At 35.7% G+C, this 19,147-nt stretch overlaps 1 protein-coding gene across 8 annotated transcripts; it reads right to left on the bottom strand.

Annotated features, from left to right (window-relative positions):
• Nucleotides 1–1,076: 1,076 nt before the first annotated feature.
• LOC113783662 lies at nt 1,077–18,827 on the bottom strand. 8 transcript variants are annotated; one of them, XM_027329864.1, is made up of 19 exons: nt 18,606–18,827; nt 17,020–17,099; nt 15,820–15,870; nt 14,194–14,712; nt 13,837–14,094; nt 12,707–12,772; nt 11,767–11,946; nt 11,190–11,241; nt 10,831–11,115; nt 9,586–9,696; nt 8,812–9,003; nt 7,808–8,083; nt 5,479–6,102; nt 3,774–4,270; nt 3,633–3,693; nt 3,481–3,549; nt 2,333–2,488; nt 1,948–2,108; nt 1,077–1,512 (listed from the first exon to the last, which is right to left on the bottom strand). In XM_027329864.1, the coding sequence occupies exons 1-17, from the start codon at nt 18,816–18,818 to the stop codon at nt 2,417–2,419; spliced, it is 3,606 nt and encodes a 1,201-aa protein (XP_027185665.1). In that variant the 5' UTR covers nt 18,819–18,827; the 3' UTR covers nt 1,077–1,512; nt 1,948–2,108; nt 2,333–2,416. The 8 variants fall into 8 exon arrangements, with proteins under 8 accessions (XP_027185665.1, XP_027185660.1, XP_027185661.1 ...); XM_027329859.1 differs by having other exon boundaries at nt 2,337–2,488; XM_027329860.1 differs by having other exon boundaries at nt 1,948–2,266; nt 2,375–2,488.
• Nucleotides 18,828–19,147: the final 320 nt, after the last annotated feature.

Genomic DNA, 19,147 nt, shown 5'->3' with positions numbered 1-19,147 from the left:
TCTAACAAAAAAGGGAAAAAAAGTTTCTGAATTCGGTGTATTCAGAATTTATCGAATTCCGAATTGAATTCGGAATCGAATTCGAATTTAGAACTGATGAATTCAAAATCGAATTCGATCAATAATTCTGCCGCCACATTTTCCAAAAATTTCAAATTCAATCTTCCAAATTACTGAATTTGAATTCGTTGCACACCCCTAATTCAAAAACTCGATCAAGACAGAGACGACTTGGCCAAATCATCGTCAGAATGGGGTTTTCCTTTCTAATACCGATAGGAGATGAATCCGAAATAATAGATTGTCGAGAACTTGATCGTCAATTCAAATTTTTATTATTTTTACTAATTTTTTATTTTTTTATTAATCATATATATATTTTTATAATTTTAAGAATATTAAATGTTTCAAAAATTTGCATCTCGCTGAGACCGCAATCGATATGCCGAGACCGCAATCGATATGCCGAAACCGATGTAAAACGATCAAGTCACGACCGCGACTTTGAACCTTGAATGGACGCCGGACGCCATCCTCGAAGAAGGAAGCCCTGGCTTCGAATCCTCGAGGTCATCGTGTGAAAAGTCCATGTTACCATACTTGCGGAAGATCTCATGAAAATTCACGTGGAACTTAAAATGACAATTTTCAGATTGACAATGATTATGTTTTACGGAGGTGCGCGTGAATGTCTTTCATTAGAATATCAACACGAAGCCAATCCCGATGAAAAACATCAAACACCGCTGCCTTTTCAAGACACGAAAAAGGAATAGCTCGTTCCGCTCATACCCTTGCTCCTCTTTTTGGCCATTTGCCAGTTGATGAACTGAGATGAATCATCTTAATCCGAGTATGCCGTCTCTTTACAAAGAATATCTAAGCATATACCAGAAAATAATCTCCATTTTGTAATGACTCAAATAAACTAATTCAGGCATTTGAGGAACATTCAGTCAAGAACTTTCTATTCCTTGAAGTAAACTAACAGCAACATGAAGTAAAGCAGAACTTCAGTCAAGAACTTTCTATTCCTTGTTATTGAATTGATGATAGCAGCTTTGAACAGTTCCAAATAGAATATATAAGATATTACATTGCCCTCTAGGATTTCACCATTTACATGTTACGATGGCAAAATTTCTCGACAGCTATCTTACAACTATCGCAACATGATCCTTCCACCCGTTTTCATAATATCGGGGGATGAACATGACAAATCAAAACCACATATTTACAAAGCTAAGAATAATAAGAACTATCAATCATCTCCAAAAATACATACCAAGCAACCTCATATGTGATAAGTGCAGCAATTGAGAGATCTAAACCACAGTATATATTTACCAGGTGGCCATCAAATGAAACCTAATCCACGAGTGCAATCACACGAAGCATTTCAATGTACTGAAGCGAGTATCTCCATATTATCAATTCAATCCAAAAAAATTCTTGCCACCGTGCAGCACATCTAGCAAAAATTCCACACTCAATTCTTGCCAATAACTGTTTCTACAAAGAAGAATAATTTGCAATCTAACATCAGAAAAAGATGACATCAAAAGATTTTAAATTGAATAACTATACTAGCTTAAAGTTATGCAGCTTGAAGGCAATATTTTGCACAGATGCCCTTGGAAATCAGCAAGCTATTTATGTTAGCTAAATAATCACACAAATCAATATGATAACACAACATTTAAAAGTGCATGTTCTTTAAGGGCAAGGAATCATTTTATGGTGCTCTCGTAGAGTATGTAAAAACTGTTTTATCGATTTCAATCTTCACACACACCAATACTTGAAATCCTGTCATGTTAGATGGAAGCTGTTTGTAACATGAAAGCAAAAAACTCAAGCAACGGTTACTGTAACAAGGCAATACAAAAATGAGAAGTAAAACACATAGATGTGTTTGTATTTACAGTAGAAGATATATATCAGTACCTGAAAAAGATCCAAATGCAGTGGCCATGTAATCAATTCATGTCCTTCACTCTTTGAGCTGGATAATCTTGGATGTGCAATTTGAGCACTTATCCACACACAACATGAAGCATCACAAATTTAATAAGCCGAAGATATTTCCAGAAGTCCGCAACATGATCCTGATGAAGAAGCTAGTCATGAATTTCCTTGTAACTTGCAACACAAATTTTCTTGAAGCACACAAAGAGCAAGTATGCTAGAGTATGAATTAACTTCAGCACCCATTCTCTTGGATGTCATACTTTGGCCAGGTAAAGGAACAAATACACATCTTCAACTGTTTGATGCAAAACAAAAATGTAGGCATCCAATAGTCAAGCCATTAAATATTTAGCAGCTATACCCACAATTAAACTTTGTGATCATCAGGAGCGATAAAATTCACTTTCTGATGATAGCAACAGAAGGTGGTGGATAAGCACCAAAGTCATTCATTTGAAAGCTGAAGTAAGCCTCGCATCTGGAGGTAGGGATTCTCTAACAGCTTTTCATTGTTACTCTGCAAATTTGAAGTACAAGCCACCTTGACATTAGTTAAATGAACTCTATAGAAGCAGGAAATTAATGACATCAAAACATTGTTAATGCTATATGCATAGTAATTCCACCAAACCCCCCCCCCCCCCAAAAAAAAATCAACTGAAAAATCACCCAACCACATGACATGACATGAAAAATGAAAATCCGAGTTTTTTACAGAAACTATTATAGCTAAGCTACTCCAATCTCTACCTAAATGTGAAACCTCGTTAAGAGGAAATGAGTCTAAAACAGGGCTAGAAACACACGGTTCTACAAAAAATTGTGTTGAGTGTTAGGCTTGGAAGTCCGAGCAACAGGAGAAAGCACTTCTTACCGATGCCCCTGCATTGTATATTATGTATGCTTGTATATGCACCAATCTACTTTTTCATTTATAAGTTGTTTGCTATATACAATTAAAAGTATACATAAAGATGCTTGTATATCTCAAATATTTTTGAGAATTACAACTTCTTCTTAGGATATCTTTATATGTGCACCATCCCATTTACAAATCTTCAATATGTTTTAGGGTCTCAAAAATGAGCTTGAAATGTTGACTACTGAACTTTTGAAATTTAATGTTTGCATATGAAATCAACTTCAAGCTTGACTTGATTGCAAAATTTGCTAAACTTGCGGCAAATTTTGCTTTGGCTCAACTTCATGCAAGTCCTAAACTTGAACTTCACATTTCTCGCTATTGTATCTAATAATAAAATGTTAAGTACTTTAAATACCAACTAAATTGACATACACCATCAAGTTGTAGCTCCCTGTTGCTCCATGCAGTGTTGTAAACTGTATAATGTTCATAAGTTTTTATTTTTATCATTTCTTTTGTTTCATGAAGGGAGAGGAATGGGATGCCGCCATTTCTTTTCTTCTTTTTTGACACCATGTAAAGGATGAAACATTCTCTTTGCACCACCCCTTTCCCTATCCAAGCCTGATTATAGGACAACCTACCTGTTGAGCTCTTGAAACGAGACTATGTAGCATTCTTTGATAATTTTCTGGTTCTTCCGTCATCATTCTCTGCAAAATTATCTAATTCATCAGTAAAATCTTCCCTTGAAGATAGTTCAATCTGATGGTCAAAAGCATAAAATGACACTTACCTTCAGAAGAAAAGTTGAAGAATAATATGCCACTCTAGAATCCGTATCATCTAACAACACCCTGTAAAAAAATGTCTGTGTAAAAAAAATGCTATAGAATAGATGGGACCCATCACTGAAGAAAGTAAAATTGCAAAGTACCTAAAAAACTGCTCTCCACCAAATTCCTTAAAAGCTGCAGGATCTGCAGTACATTTGCCAATTAAAAGTAAGAGAAGCGTAGCTCTAATGTCTGAGGTAGCACCAGGTACATTTCCTCTTCCTTTGCTACCCACAGAAACGCCCAAAGCAATATTATCTGTTGCAGAAGCTGCAAGTTGGATAAGAGGCCAATAAAACAATGCAGCAGGAACACGTGCAACCAATTGCATAGGAACAATGGCCTGCCCATGAAGGAGTAGTGCTGCCATGGATGCAGTCTCTCCAACCAAGGGATCTTTGCTTGGGTTAAATGTGCTAGTAGTATCGCCAAAGGTCTCATCCCAGCTGTGACTCTCATTTCGAGTGAAATGTTCTGAATCAGCTTTCTTGTTCCAATCTACACTAGAATCTCTATTTCCAAGCATGACATCTCCTAGTGGGATTGCACTTGTAGGTAGAACTTTCAGGCATAATTGAGAAAACAGAATGTCACACATCTGACCAAGTGCAGCAGAAAGAAATATGGATGTTAGGAAAATCAAAATACAAATAAGAAACAAAGCCACATTTAGACATTTGAAGATAACAGAGACCGAAGTGTTCATTGCTCCATATATAGAGACTTCAGCAACAACATCAGCAAAAAGAAGTATCTACCTCAAACAGGAATATTGTTGGCACTGACTTGCTAACTACTTTAGTTAGTAGAAAGAATAGTTGCATCAGATGAATTACAATGAATCAATGACATAATAAACGATCATTTGTCTGAGAACCTTGTAAAATTTTTCAAATAAATTAACCATGAAATCAGTGTATTCATCTATTTGTGGGTACAACCTAGAATGGAACCTTCGGGAGCCTAAGAGAGGTAGTTCTTCGAACCTCACTCTAGAAGATGATCTTATTTAGGGTGTAAGAATGAATTCTCTTAAGGATCAGATCATTTTATGGTACATGGTAACAAGAAATAAAGCAGGAAAAAAATCTTTGCCTCTAATAAATCCATGTGATAAAGCACTTAAGCCTTATCTTTTAGCAAAGGCTGCAAATTTGTACTGTCTGCATGAAACGACCTCCTATGCTGCAAGAATTTTGTAACTCCAGATTATGGTTTCTAAAGCAAACTATTTGAATGAATATTCACTTTCACATAAAATAAGGAAGATAAAATTAGACAAGAAGAACCAATAGCAATACACATAAGAGAAAGAAGAAAGCTGACAAAATAAAATCTTATAACTCACAAATGCTGAACAATATTTGGATAATATAGAAGAGTATTTTTACACCATCTGTTTATCTCCCAAAGCATGTGCTATAACAAAGGATAAAGAGGTTTTGTTACCATTGGATCCCATGCCTTTAATTGGACTTGGGTCAGTTTCAGAACTCCAGTCAAAACTGCATCTTACTAAAGGAACAAGTTGCTAGCCTAAGCAACAATCATTATTTCAAGACATCCTCTAAACCCTAGCAAAGTTAATATCACAATGCCGAAGAAAAGTTCACTACAAGTATTTGGTTTCTGCAATTCATGAAGAGAAGAAGCAGTCAAGACATGTTAAGTTGGCTCAAACAGGAAGCAGTTTTCATCAATAAGATATCAATGCATCAATGTCATAAGAATATGCCAAACTAGAATCTGGGTACAGATGGTTTCCAGGATTTGCTAAAATAACAAAAAGGGGCCAGAAGAAATTACCTTCAGTATGTTCATATGATCAGTTTCATTTATCTGAGCCATCAAGGACAAAGCACTGCTCATAATATCTATAACTGCATTTGCTTTCTCAAGACGACTCTTGTCATTTATAAATCCAGAAGCTTCAACATTGATCGCATGATGGACTTCACTCTCATCTAAAAGAAATTTACTTCGCATAAGAAGCCTCTCAAGGATGTATAGAAAGCCCCACCGGATGAAACTATTCTTGGATCTTAGAAGTCCACAGAAAAGCCATATATGCAGTGGTACATCCAAAGCAGCTGAATAATCATTAACACCAGCAAGGGCAATTTTCTGCTCCAAATTTTTAATTCTTGACCAAATACTTGTATCACCTCCCTCACTGATTTCTGCTATTAGTAAATCCCCCAACCACAAATAACCATGGTGGCGATACAAATTTCTTTCAGAATGAAGAAGAGAATGTAAAGTGGCCCAAGACAGCTTTGCCTTCATGCTCAAGCTGTTTCTCCGATATCTTTCAATACTTTCCAGAAACTTACAAGATTTAGCTGTCTTTATCATGTGTGCAAACTCTTTGTCCACACGAGTAAATGAACTTATAAGTGCATCAAACTTCTCAACAATTTTCTCCATAAGCTGCAACAGCAATGAATTTTATGTTAAGCTTAAAATCGTAACACAATGAAATTTTCCAGGCTAAAGTTACTGTAGTCGTCATTTGCAGGGAGGAAAATGGAAATGAAAGAATTCAATGTCCACATTATAAAACTGTATAAACAAGATGTCTGGGTAAGGATACCAGAACAAAAGTAAAACATAATCTATAAAGCGCTCATCGTTTCTGATCAGGTTGGGACAAAATAACACCAGACATAAATAAAGGAAACTTAAAGTCAGAGCAGGACCAAGATATCAAACTCAGTGCCATCAGCAACGCTGAGGGATAATTAGGTCTAGCAAGTAAATCAAATTTAACTAATAAATAGCCATAATAAGGTTGTTGCCAACATAATGTATACCATATCTTTCGGTTATTCATTTACCATATCTTTCGGTTGAATAACTTAGAAATATTGTTCAGCGAGAAACCTACAAACCCATAAAAATGCCAGTAATGCTGTTTTATACACCTATCTTCCCTCTTTTATACTGCACATAGCAATATGACTATCCGCATTAAAGACCTAACATCTTGTCTATCACAATTCTGATGATATGATTCATCTGAATCACTATATTAATTCATTCATCATTTTTATGCATTCTCATTCCAAAACAAATTAGCATTTTTTCCCATCGATAGTGGTCATTCCATTCTCACACACAAGGCTCTGTAAAACTGCTATAATAAATGGTTCATAAATGTTCTTCCACCAGTAGCTTGAATTCATGATTAAATTCCACCTTTATGTTCATCTACAAAGGAAGCATTCAATTTAAGTAAACTACTTGTCTGACAGGCAATGAGCTTCAAGATCTAGGAATCCTAGTTTGGAGAAAAGACTCTTGCAAGTCTTCCATGACCTCTTCAAGTTGCTTAAAAATACTAAAAGCCCTGATTATTATTTATAAGAACTACTAAATTGTAATGCCAAAAAGATAAACTCCATAAGTAATTTCTGTAAGAAATTTACCGTAAAGTTCCTATTTTACATGAAGCTGGTCAAGCAGTTGAAGTAAACTGCCTTTTCAGTAAAAAAGTTATGCAGGTAAGTTCACATAAAATATTACACAGTGAATTATATTGCAAAAAGGTGAAATAATGTCAGTTCCATCAATGTGGGAAATTAAGGAAGGAATGTACTGCTTCAGATGGTAAAGATAGTAGAAGTGAAAAACCAAGTGACTGTTATTTGTCTCTGTTTCATGATAAAAGGGATGTACCAAATACTACGAAGGGAAATGGTTAACAGGTTGAACGAAAAAGAATTCACTATCAATCTCACTACCATTCTACAATGGAAGGGACAAAAAGTTGGGACGATATAAGAAACAGGTTGAACACTTGTCTCCACTTTTTGAGTCTACAAGAAGGAATTTAGTTCTGTACACCTCAATCCCTCTAGTATGAGAACTTAAATGGTGCAACCCTGTGTCTCCAATCAATCATAATTGCAATCACACTAATTATCAATTTTTCAGTACTGAAGTAAAAGAAACACGACACCATTCACAGAACAGATTATGCAACAAGTCATGCTCCAATCTCAAAATCTCTTGACACCACAATTGCCTCTCAGGATTGGAGATGGTTATACAACCTGAGATTTCCAATTTACGAACTCAAGATAAACAAACTAAGAAGCTGTTTTGTGAACAAAGTCAAATAAGAAGGCATTACCACAATAAGGCGATCGCTATTGGGATATCTCGACAATGCAGTAGAAACTGATCTCCTCAAAAGCTCTATAATGCCATCAACTCCAAGCTTAACAGAAATATGTAAAGCTTCAGGGGCATCGGCAAGCATAAGCAAGTTAGCAATTGGTTGGACCTCTTCATCATTGTATTCAGACTCCCCAGTTGCAATACACTTCTCATTTATTTGATGTAAGACGTAGTCAAAGAGCACCAGGTACAAATTTCTCCGTGCATCTCTGGAGTTTGAAAGCACTAACTGCATTTGTAAAGTAAGTGAGGTAAAGAAATATCAATGTGTTCAAGCGAAGTTTAAGTTGTCAAAAAGCTCAACAAGTTTTTGACAAAATATATTAAGACCACTTCACTACAGAAAAACAGTAAGTTAAAACCCTGCTACTTTGATCAAAACACAACAAAATTGGGCAAAAGTCACCCTGCTATATAAATTTCTTCAATTTCTTAATTGCCACCTAATATCACGTCGTATCGAATTGAAATATAAGATCAAATTTATCATGTGCCTGATTTCATCAAAAAAAAAAAACTTACACAATTTGATCAACAACTAAGTTCAATCCATGTACATCCAAAATTTTTCACCATAAACTAGATCAAAATTAGCGAAAATTTTACTTGGCTTCAATAGTTTGAGATCAGTTGATGTTTTTGCGCAAAATTTGAGAGTTGGATAATTACAAGTAACTGCACCATTTTTCAATGATAACCCAAATTCATGCCATAAATGATATGCACAGAGTTAAAATTGAACTATACAAAGAATCTGATTCAATATGAAGAAGATGGCAAATAGTGCCTCATTCTAATAGTTTATTTGGTCAAGAATATCATCAATTTACACAGCAAATAGGGAATCAAAATAAATTCACATGGCAGAATGATTTTTGCCCAACAAAATGCAAGCCTATTTCCATGTCTAAAGAATCTATACCTGCAACAAATTATAAGAAGTAATTAGAGGTATACCTCAACAAAAATAAATTCAATTCCTCCAATCAGATCAATTTGCTCAGTAAAAAACATAGGGGTAGCTGAAGCAGAATTAATAGAACCATCCGGAACTTCATAAAACATGTTTGTCAACATGCAGATAAGCTTGCTTCGAACTACTTCTGCCCAACAATTTAGCCGGCTTATTGTCAACAAAACCTTGATAACCTGCAAACAGATCCAAAAACGATGATTTTGGTCCAACTCTTCATCAGACAGACAATGATATAAAGGAGAGAACAGTTCAGTATACATGGTTACTGAGTACACAAACAATTAGATGAAGATTTAGCCTATCGTTTGAATTGGGGCAACTTCTGTTGGAGATATTTCTTTTATGCTCTGAAAGGAAAATGGTACAGACAGTTCATATAGTCAATTATGTATAGTTAATGGAAAGATTAGACCAGAGAAATTACATGCTGCTTTCCCTAATAAAGTTCCCTATGAATTCAAAGCTAATAGAGAAGTAGATTCAGTATCAGTCATAGCTCACACAACAAAGAACACAGTGTTGAACGTGTTGATCAATTTAATCCAGATTGTAATCTTCTATATAGAAGGAGAGGAACAATTGATGCAGAGCAAAATATTCTCTTTAATATGTTTCTGTATCTCCTAAAGGTGTCCTTTCACAAACTTATTAACCGCCCTTTGTTAAGGTTTCACGTCCAGCTTGGATGACAGTACATTTTAAGTTTTGCAGGACCATTCATAAAGAATAATGAAGGCTAGTATCCCAGGACTCACTCTTATGTCAAGTGCTTTCAATCTGCTCCTGCGGATTTTGCCTCTATCACAGACAAAATACAATAAACAGCTTAACGCAGAAGCCCAGATAGATTCTTCCTTCTCTTCTACCTGTGAGGAAAAATAATTCTCAAGAATTATATAAAATAAGGAACAGAAATAGTAAACTCTGAGATGAAAAAAAATATAACTCAAACAATTCATATTAGTGATTTAAAGACAGACTAATCAAGCAAATAATCGACTTCTAAACTTAGAGATAGTCTATGCTCAATTTAAGAGTATTAAACCATGCATATAAGGTACTTTGGCACCTTAAAATCAACTTAATATATCTAATCTACTATCTATATGAAAAGATCACATGAGGTAACTACAAATGGAAGAGCCAAGACACTCATAATGTTCAATCATTTGCTCGAGCATCACTTTTACCCCTTGTATAAACATTAAATTGAGCTAGAATCCAGTAACTCAGGAACTTTAAACACGACGAACCCAGAAAAACAAAAAGTGCAGCAGTTAAAGAGGTTCTTTCATCTACTTGCTTCCACAAGATGGTATATGCAAGCTGATCAACAGATCAAAATCCCATTTGCTGACAAAAATGACATAGTTGGATTAGTAGCAATGTGACGTGCACATTGGCGTGAAGAGTGAGCTCATTTTAGGCCTCATCTATAGTTGCATACAATGTATATTTAAGGCAAAAGATCATACTTTGCAGACAGCATTTTGTTGGAAATAGGGAACACTTCAACTATATCCAAAGAAATCCTGATGGACCTAATCCACTATAGTAATGCTATACCTGGACAACATAATATCCTGAACAATATTAACAGCATGCTAAGAGCACATCTTTTGTTAGTGACAAAGAGTTGGTAAACCTTTAGTTATTAAGGAAGGCTACAAATAGCATCGGAGACATGGCTAAGTCAAAAACTCGTGATTATGATGAGCTGGTTGTTAAATTTTTGAGGCTGAAAAACTTTCTAATCAACAAGTACAAGTTAAGCAAACCTTTGAGAATTAAGGGAGGCACCTTAAAGATACTAAGGTAGTCATGAACTGAGTAATGGAAAAAGATCAAAGCTAATGATGCACATATTTAAATTATGTGGTTTAAATAAATTAGTACATTCAGTGATTTGTTTTAGAAATTTTTGTCCATCATATTAGATGTTTGAAGTGGCAAACCAGGGACAGGTGTAGGCACAATTCTAGGATCATTCAGGTATGTACCTGCACAAGATGAAGAAGGACCTCAGAGAGAATGCCTAAAATCCAGCATTCAAATTTGTCAACAGCTGAGCAATTTCCCATTTTCTTAAAATAATCCATCTTTCTCGTTGCCTCTGAGGAAGGTGGCATTTCATTGTCCAAAATTTGTTCCTGAGAATACTCTTCGTCAACTGGGGAGTCCTCATCCTGCGGTGGAGGCTCCAGTAGATGCGCATGAACACCTAGGTTCAGAATTAAATCAAAAGCCCGAGTTTTTGATACCAGCCTTGGAGAATTTAGCATTTCCTGCAATCAGATTTTATTACCATGAAAATATCCACATTCTACCACTGACAGCCAACATGTAAACAAAAGAGCACCTCAAGCATAAATAGAGTGAGTGGACCAGCGGTCTCAGAATCCAAAACATACCTACAAAACAAATTAGCGTTCATCACTAGCAGACGAGTAAGAAAGAAAATACTTGCATCAACTAACACACATAATTGTATGAAAATCTAATTCAGTTTTCTCCCCAAATTTGAATGGGAAACTTTAAGCTTAAAATCTTTATTTCAATCAGCTCAATCATATCAATTCTTGGCCAAATGCACAGATACACACACACATACACAATCTCTCTCTCTCTCTCTCCCCCTCGTATGTGCGTGTAAATGTGTATCTGCACCTTGTTCGAAGAATTTATGTATGATTCAGAAATTATCTTGAATTCATCCTTACACTAGGATGTGAAAAATATAGTGACCATTAAACAATTAGACGTGAAGCATACAAACTGTTATCAAATTAAAAGCATCTGCTGCAGTAGTAACCATGCTACATGAAAGAAGATAAAAGCATTGTCAGTATATTTAAGAGAGGGAGGGAGGCAAAAGTAATTTCAAAGTCAAAATTTTGTTAATGCCAACTACCAACAAAACAAAACATAGAACATACATGTCAATCACGAGTTTGACAAGCACGCTCACTGCCACATCCATTGATGGCTTTCCACTGTTATTACTTAATTTAGATGAGACTGTCATGAAATTAGCATTTGGAGAACGTGTCTCGGTGCAAACTGCAGCTATAACCTCGCATACCTCTGCCGCATTCAGACGCAAAGGCTGTTGTTCGCTGATAACATTCAAATTCTCATTTCGTAAGACAGGTAATAGAGCATATTAAACAAAAGGCAAAAAATTATAGATCAATGACAGAGAAACCAAGAAAACAGGAGGACAGTATGTATGTAGGAACTAATTTCTGAATTAAAGAGTCTCCAAAGTTCAGACAATATATTAGTTCCCTATTCAGCTAGAACTTTTCCTCTCTGACCCTGGCAAGATGCAAGGGGGGGCATCGATCAGTACAGTTTGCAATCATTCTAGGTATCTAAATACTCTTAACACTCAAACTGAAGAATACCAGATAATATGCAGTTAAAACAACTAATGCTGGTTGATCCAGTTGGTAGTCACAAATCCAAAGCACAAAATGTTCTACAGTCAAATGGAAGATGCATAAAGAACAACATTGTTCCACATATACAAGCCAACAACATGGTTCAGAATACTAATAATGTTTAGCATGACGTTCATCAACAGCATTATCAATGAGTGTATGAAAGGAACTAGAGAATAAAATTCAAAACAGTTCCGCCTTTAGAACCAACTAAACAGAGAGTCATCACACCCTTCCATTCCTTTCACCCTTCTAATATGACTCTAATTCTTATTGCAAGAGCTACAGATGCTCTCTAGTGTGCAAAAAGAGCTACCACAAACATAAATACAACTATACTAGTCATAGTCAGAAAGAACATAGAAAAGAAAATCAGATGCTGCCAATATAAGAAATCTGATATCATAATTGAAAGTATTCCTGCTCTGTATACCTGTAGTGCCTGTACTGGAAAAGCGGTTTTGCACGTGGACGGAACATACTTATGGGCGAATCTTCCCTGACAAACAAAAAGCATGGCTTTCAACACCAAAAATTACGCTCTTGAATGACAAAAATATCAGACAACTTGCTTGAAATACTTACTCGCAGCAAAGCACAAACAAGGGTAATTACGACATTTTAATTACCAAGTATCTACCCAATCATTTTACTATCCAGCATATCCAGTACATTTAGATTTGTAATTTAAAAATTCACAAAATTTAGGAATTCATATCCTTTCTCAGGAGATTATATCCTCATCAGGTTTCTAGTCCATGGAGTGATGATCACACGGAAAAAAATCATAAATAATTTATCCATTTTCTAATGTCATCATACATACTCATATCAAGCACTAAAACTATGTCCTAACATGGCCCATCTCTACGAGAAAGATCAAGTAAATCAGGACCGTTGATCATAAGTTGTCACCATGTTTTCATTGTCTGTCTAAAAAATTATAAGAAGATAAGCAAATACCTTCAGTAGAGATATGCATTTGGACTTATATCACTGATTCTTTGAGTTGATTTACATAGAAATTTGAAAACGAACTAATATATCAACTATCATGTGTCAACTAAAGGACAAGCCTACGGTGCCATTTGAAACTTCTGGACATAAAAATGGCCTCGAGGCTAAAACATATGAATTCCTAGATTTGCATAGCAAAGAAATGCAACCATGATAATATAAGAATTTTCAAAAAAAAATAAGCATAAGCTCAAATATGTGCATCCCACTAAAAGACAAGCAAGGGATGACTTATGAGTGCTAGTTACTGGAAATTCATGAAAGTCACCAAACCATCAACAATTATCTTTCAATATGTTAACACTCTATAGTCTATACAACAGGAGATATTCAACAGGAGAGGAGAAAAAGCTCTTTACTTTAACAGTTTCAGCAAGAAGAATTTCATATCTAACACTATACATGTATACATGTCTCAATTACCAGCAACCAAACAACTGGTGAATATTAGCCGATGTTAACTTATCAAAGGAGTAATCATGACAGGAAGAGCAGGTATGTAATAAAATATCAAACAGCAAGAATCCAGGAGTCAGAAGAACGTACCAGATTTGTTGAGGTCCTGGTTTAGAGCGTTTTAAGGCTGTTATTGCTTTTAAGTGCGCTCGAGCAGCAGCAGAATTGGTGACAGTTGTAAGCAAAGAAGGCTGTAAAAGTTGATCAAGATATGGCATATCAGCAGTCCCAAAAGCTCCCCATGGTTTGCCCTGCATTTTAGCTTCCAAGTCCCCTACAAGAAGGGCTGCAGCACCTACTTCCAGAAAATTATGTGTGCTGACATCTTGGGGTTTCAAAACATGATCACTGAAAGTTTGGAGATGTAAGAATCATACATAGCCACTGCAAAATGCTAAAAGAGATAAAAATTAGTGTTTCCAATCACTAACAGACGAAATCAACTACCTTTTAGGTGAAAGAAGTGACGACTGTTGATCTCTACACCAGCGCCATTTAAAAATGTCAAGGGCTATGTATTCGTAGTCTTCAGATACATCAACTTCTTCAGGAATTGCTGAGTCTGAAACCGATAATGCAGAAGCTTCTTTCTTTTCAGAAGCTTCTTTAGAATTTACTGGACTTAACTGGGAATTAAAAGATTTACTCAATAAAGATGACAAAGTTGGAAGTGACTGTCTTGAGGCAGTTGGTGCTCCAGCAAAAGCTGCAGGCTGGAAGGACCGTCTTGGGATGTATTGAGCCACTAAAGAGCGAACATAGCTCAGTGACTTCACCAGTGCTCCTGATGCAAAACTTGATACAGGCAAAGGAGAAACATTTGTGGATGTAGTGGGCGCTGCAGATTGCAGGTTTAAAGAATGAGAGTGGGCTGCCAATTTATGGTTTGGGTTCAAATTGCACTCAGCAATTATGCTAATGCAAAACCGATCTATGTGCTGCAATGTCTCCTCACTAGGTTTATATCTGCAAAGCATCAAAAAGGTTTGCAGAATCACTAAAATGAAAGAGCAAAATAAAAGCTCATTCTGCGAGAAGTAAACCTACATATATAGTATGCGTGCTATTTAGAGGTAAAGGGGATTATTGAGAGTCCAACATACTTGGCAAGCATTATGAACTTGCAACCTCAAGACCAACTTAACTCACAAAATTACCACCCTCCTTTCAATAACTTAACATGCAATAGAAGATAAACCCATTTCAAAGCACAAGCTAAATATATCGTCTAATCAGCTTAATTATTAAAGCATAGATGACTACTTAAGCTACGCAAGGAACCTTGAATGTGATTAAAACAAGAAGGTTTCCAATGTTATGGAATAGAAAGCAGTAAACATTAAAAGACGATAATGAGGAGATGAAAATTAGAATCAAAACATAAAATAAAAATAGATAACCAGTAGCTCAAACTAGAAAAAATGGAAGCTTCCCCATTTTTATAACCAAAATAAAACAAGGGGTAGTTGCTATCGAAAGAGATCAAACATATACTATTGGAGAATTGGCATTTATCTGCTAATAATTCCAATGCTGAAGAAGCAGAGTCAATCTCCACAAAGATAGCAATTTAATCTAAGGAAAGGAAAAGAAAGAAAGAATATGAAACCAGTCATTGATCCTTCATTTAGTAATTTACTTAGTGAAGGCATGATGAAGTAAAAAAAGAAAAATAGCAGGGTGCTACTAGATAAAATTATGGACAAACACAAACAGGAAAGTATGAATCGCAATCATCTTCCTTTTGCCAGACACAACTCTCACCAAAACAACTTTAAAGCAAGCAGAACAGCTTTATAACACTGGAAGATTAATTCATCCAAGGGAAACAAATGTTGAAATTTCTAATTCTAGAAATCCAAATCAACAAGTAGTGATCTTTTTATTGAATTAACTCTAATCACTTCAAACTACCATGCATGGATAACTACGTACTTATTGATTTACCTTTAGTACACAATTATAGCAGTTGCAAAATATATATTATTGTGCATCAACTCCTAAACACGGTTCAATATGTGAATTTATAGCTTAGAGAAAGAAAGAATGCTTATATACAATACCCAGACTGACCTCAAAAGATATCGCTTCAAAAGTGACACACACCTTGCAACCACCGCTGGACTGGTCAAACAAAAAAGTATTGCATCAGCAAAAATAACAGAGTAACAGAAAATTGTTTATGAACATCATCTAGAAACTTTTACTCAATTTCAATGTAAAGGAGAGAAGACACGTTGCCCAACACAAGCAAGTATTGCATTTTTAAACCATCAAAAAAACTGCCCAATCTAGTCTTTAACAGGTCTCTTAAAAAGTGAAGAGTTTCACTTTAGGAAGAAATTTTTTATTCTCTAAAACAATAGTGGGACAGATGGTTTGGGAAAGAAAGAAGCATATACTCTATCCTAGATAAAATTTTAACTTAGAATTAACCGACTGAGAAGATGACAATAAACCACCCTTAAGTTCCTATCTATCCTGTACATTTGCATGACTTAACTGCATTAACTTTCACTCCACGAGCTTTGAGATTTTCATCTAGGATATCTAATGTTTAGAATTTTTTCTATTCTTGTTTGCTCCAATTTTGATCCATGAGTTGGATTTCCCTGAATTTTTACATACCACCTATATGGTTTGCAAATTGGTTATTCACAAGACTAAGCCCAAAAGAAGAGAAAACAGAAATATTTAAGTTTTTTACTCAATCTCCATCAAGAATAAATAATTCTCCAAATCATTGGTCCAAGACTTGTCTAATAGTAAAAGTGAATGGCAAAGCTAAGAAAGGTGCTTCAAATAATCAGTCTACCAGGCAGTTCATCTGGGTAAATCTGCATACTGAAAGTGAGAATGCAATCTCAGAAGAAGCTCTCCTACTTTTAACAGGCAATATAACTTCATCTGTTAGGCTACAAGGTTGCAAGTTTCATGGTTACAAAAATAAAACAAATACAAACATACCCTTTTCATGAAAATGCAGCTCAGTTATTCCTTGAGGGATTATAAAAATACTTAAGACTCGATTAAATACACCCAAAAGTCTTGCGCAAAATACCAAGACCGAAGGCCAATTCATGGTCAGAAGTCCAAACCCAATATTACTGCAAATGACACATACTTGGTCTTTCTCGAGAAGAACTTTAGGATGAGAAGACCCGTGAAAAGATATGTTGGCAGAATAAAACACCAAAACTTGCTATAACTCTCGAATAAACAATTTGACAGTATCGAAACCATATGCAATACTTGAATGTGTAATTTATGTACCTGCGTTCTCTTTCTGCAAGTGTATGTTCTAAAAGCACACCATAAGCCAAGTCAGTTGTTGAGTTTGCTGCCAAGTAATCCTGCCATAGATAGATAATCTCAACCATCCACCATGCTAATTTTTAATTGTATTATGAAAACATGTACTTGGTGATTCAAAAAACCAAAGTCCGGGGTGAATCATATTTTTACAAATGAGAAGGCCCATGCACCCCATATATAGTGCATTTTTTTGCTGATATTTGAAAAATAAAATGATTCAAGAAAGAGTAAAAGGTTACAAGCATACAACAGAAAACCAAGAAAGCAAGCAAAGTTGTATCTTCAAAAAAGATATTAACATGAAAAACTTACGCCTTTTCATCTCACCTTATGCAATTTGATGTTCAGATGGATGAAATCATTTTGCAACAAAAAATCTTGTCCATTTCATTAATAGATTACTTCCCTTGTGAAAATCATCTTTAAATTTATTCCGCCATCATAATAATTCCCCACGAGGCATGTCTCGAACGAAGAGGCCCCACATAATGGCTCATTAAATCTCATTAGTTTCCATGACAAGGGAGTTCTTTGTCTTATAGTAATTTTCAACACTGCTATTTAATTATCGCTTGTCCTAAGCGAGATTGGATGGATCACAGTTCTGCTGAACTGAAGATACTTAATCCTAGGGGACAGCTAAATTTTAGTCAAAGTAACTACATAAGGAAAAAATTCAGAATGTTCGCGGTCAATAATTTGGTAGCCGTTAAAATCAACAGTGGGCTCGGTCAAAACACCCAAGAACAACATGAAGCCAACACTTTCTGATGCAAGGTTCTCACTGAAGAGTAGTGGCATTTTTATATAAACATGCACGTGTACCTTTATCTCTCTTTTAGCATAGTAATACAAGCGTGTACGTGTTCTATCTCATAATTATATACGACCTGTCATTTCAAACTACTGACTGCCAAATCCAAGCAACATTTAAAAACAACAGTCAATACCGTTTCTTTCCTCTTTTCCTTCTCCATTTGAACACAACAGTCATCATTCTACACTCTCTAACACACTTACATAAAGCGAGAGCCTTTATGTAAAAGTAAGTAGCTGATGGCCAAGTCATAACCAAAAAAATTCACATGTCCCCCTCCCACTCTCTAATTTCTCCTTTATACTTTCTCTTCTCTTCATTTCTCTTAATGCAGGAGATAAATTCGTGAGAAAGTTGCTTTAACAGCAGCATAGCTGCGAAATCTCTAAACAGGGAAATAAACGTTCAGAACCCTCATGCAAAATCCAACCTTTACAACCCCAACTTTTGGCATTATATAAGTAAATATTCATAATGCAGCACATTGTCACCAAATCTATGCAAAGCTCCGAATGCAGAATAAAGCACTCAATTAAAATAAAAAATAAAAAAAAAAGACTTTCCAATTAAATGCAGACGAGCAAAATCAAATTCTAATTAAAAGAATTAGCGCGAAATCACACACCGAAACGGCATAAATCCCTAACTTCAGAACCAATAAAACAAGACAAAACAGCTTAAACAGTTGAAGATCTAAATTGAGCAAAGAGAATTTGTAAATTCAAACCCGAAGAGTCCGTAAAGCTTCGGAGGCGGCTGCAGAGAAGCTCCCATGGTTGGACGGAGCCGAAGACGATAAACAGTCGGCAACGGCTCGGCGGAGGGGCTCCGGCGGCTTCTTCAGCGATGAAGATCTAAGCCTGGAAGCACTGCCACCTCCGCCCAATTGTATCCTACTACTGGCCGGGCTTCTCGACGGACTGTTAAAGCTCGTCGTCATCGATTATTATATTAATGTATATACCGTATATATATATGTATGTATAAATAAACAGTACATATAATACAGTATATATCTATACATACATAAGAGTGTGTGTGTGTGTGTGTGTGTTTTTTTTTTCTCCTTTTCTGGGGAGGCTCAGATTTACGTAGAGCAAACGTGTTGGTCCAAATTGAAGCGTCTGTTTCACTACATTTGAACAAGAAAACAGAGACTGCGCTTTTATGGGGAGTGTGAGAGAGAAGAGGGATGGGGGCGGTGTATTTTGGTGGGTAGGAATCTGATTTCTGATGTAGAAATTCTTCCGCTACTGATGAACAGTGTGG

This window comes from Coffea eugenioides, chromosome 9 (genome assembly GCF_003713205.1).
Source record: "Coffea eugenioides isolate CCC68of chromosome 9, Ceug_1.0, whole genome shotgun sequence".
NCBI lineage: Eukaryota > Viridiplantae > Streptophyta > Magnoliopsida > Gentianales > Rubiaceae > Coffea > Coffea eugenioides.
The sequence above is the reverse complement of the archived record's forward strand: the minus strand, read 5'-3'. Positions and strand labels throughout refer to the sequence as shown.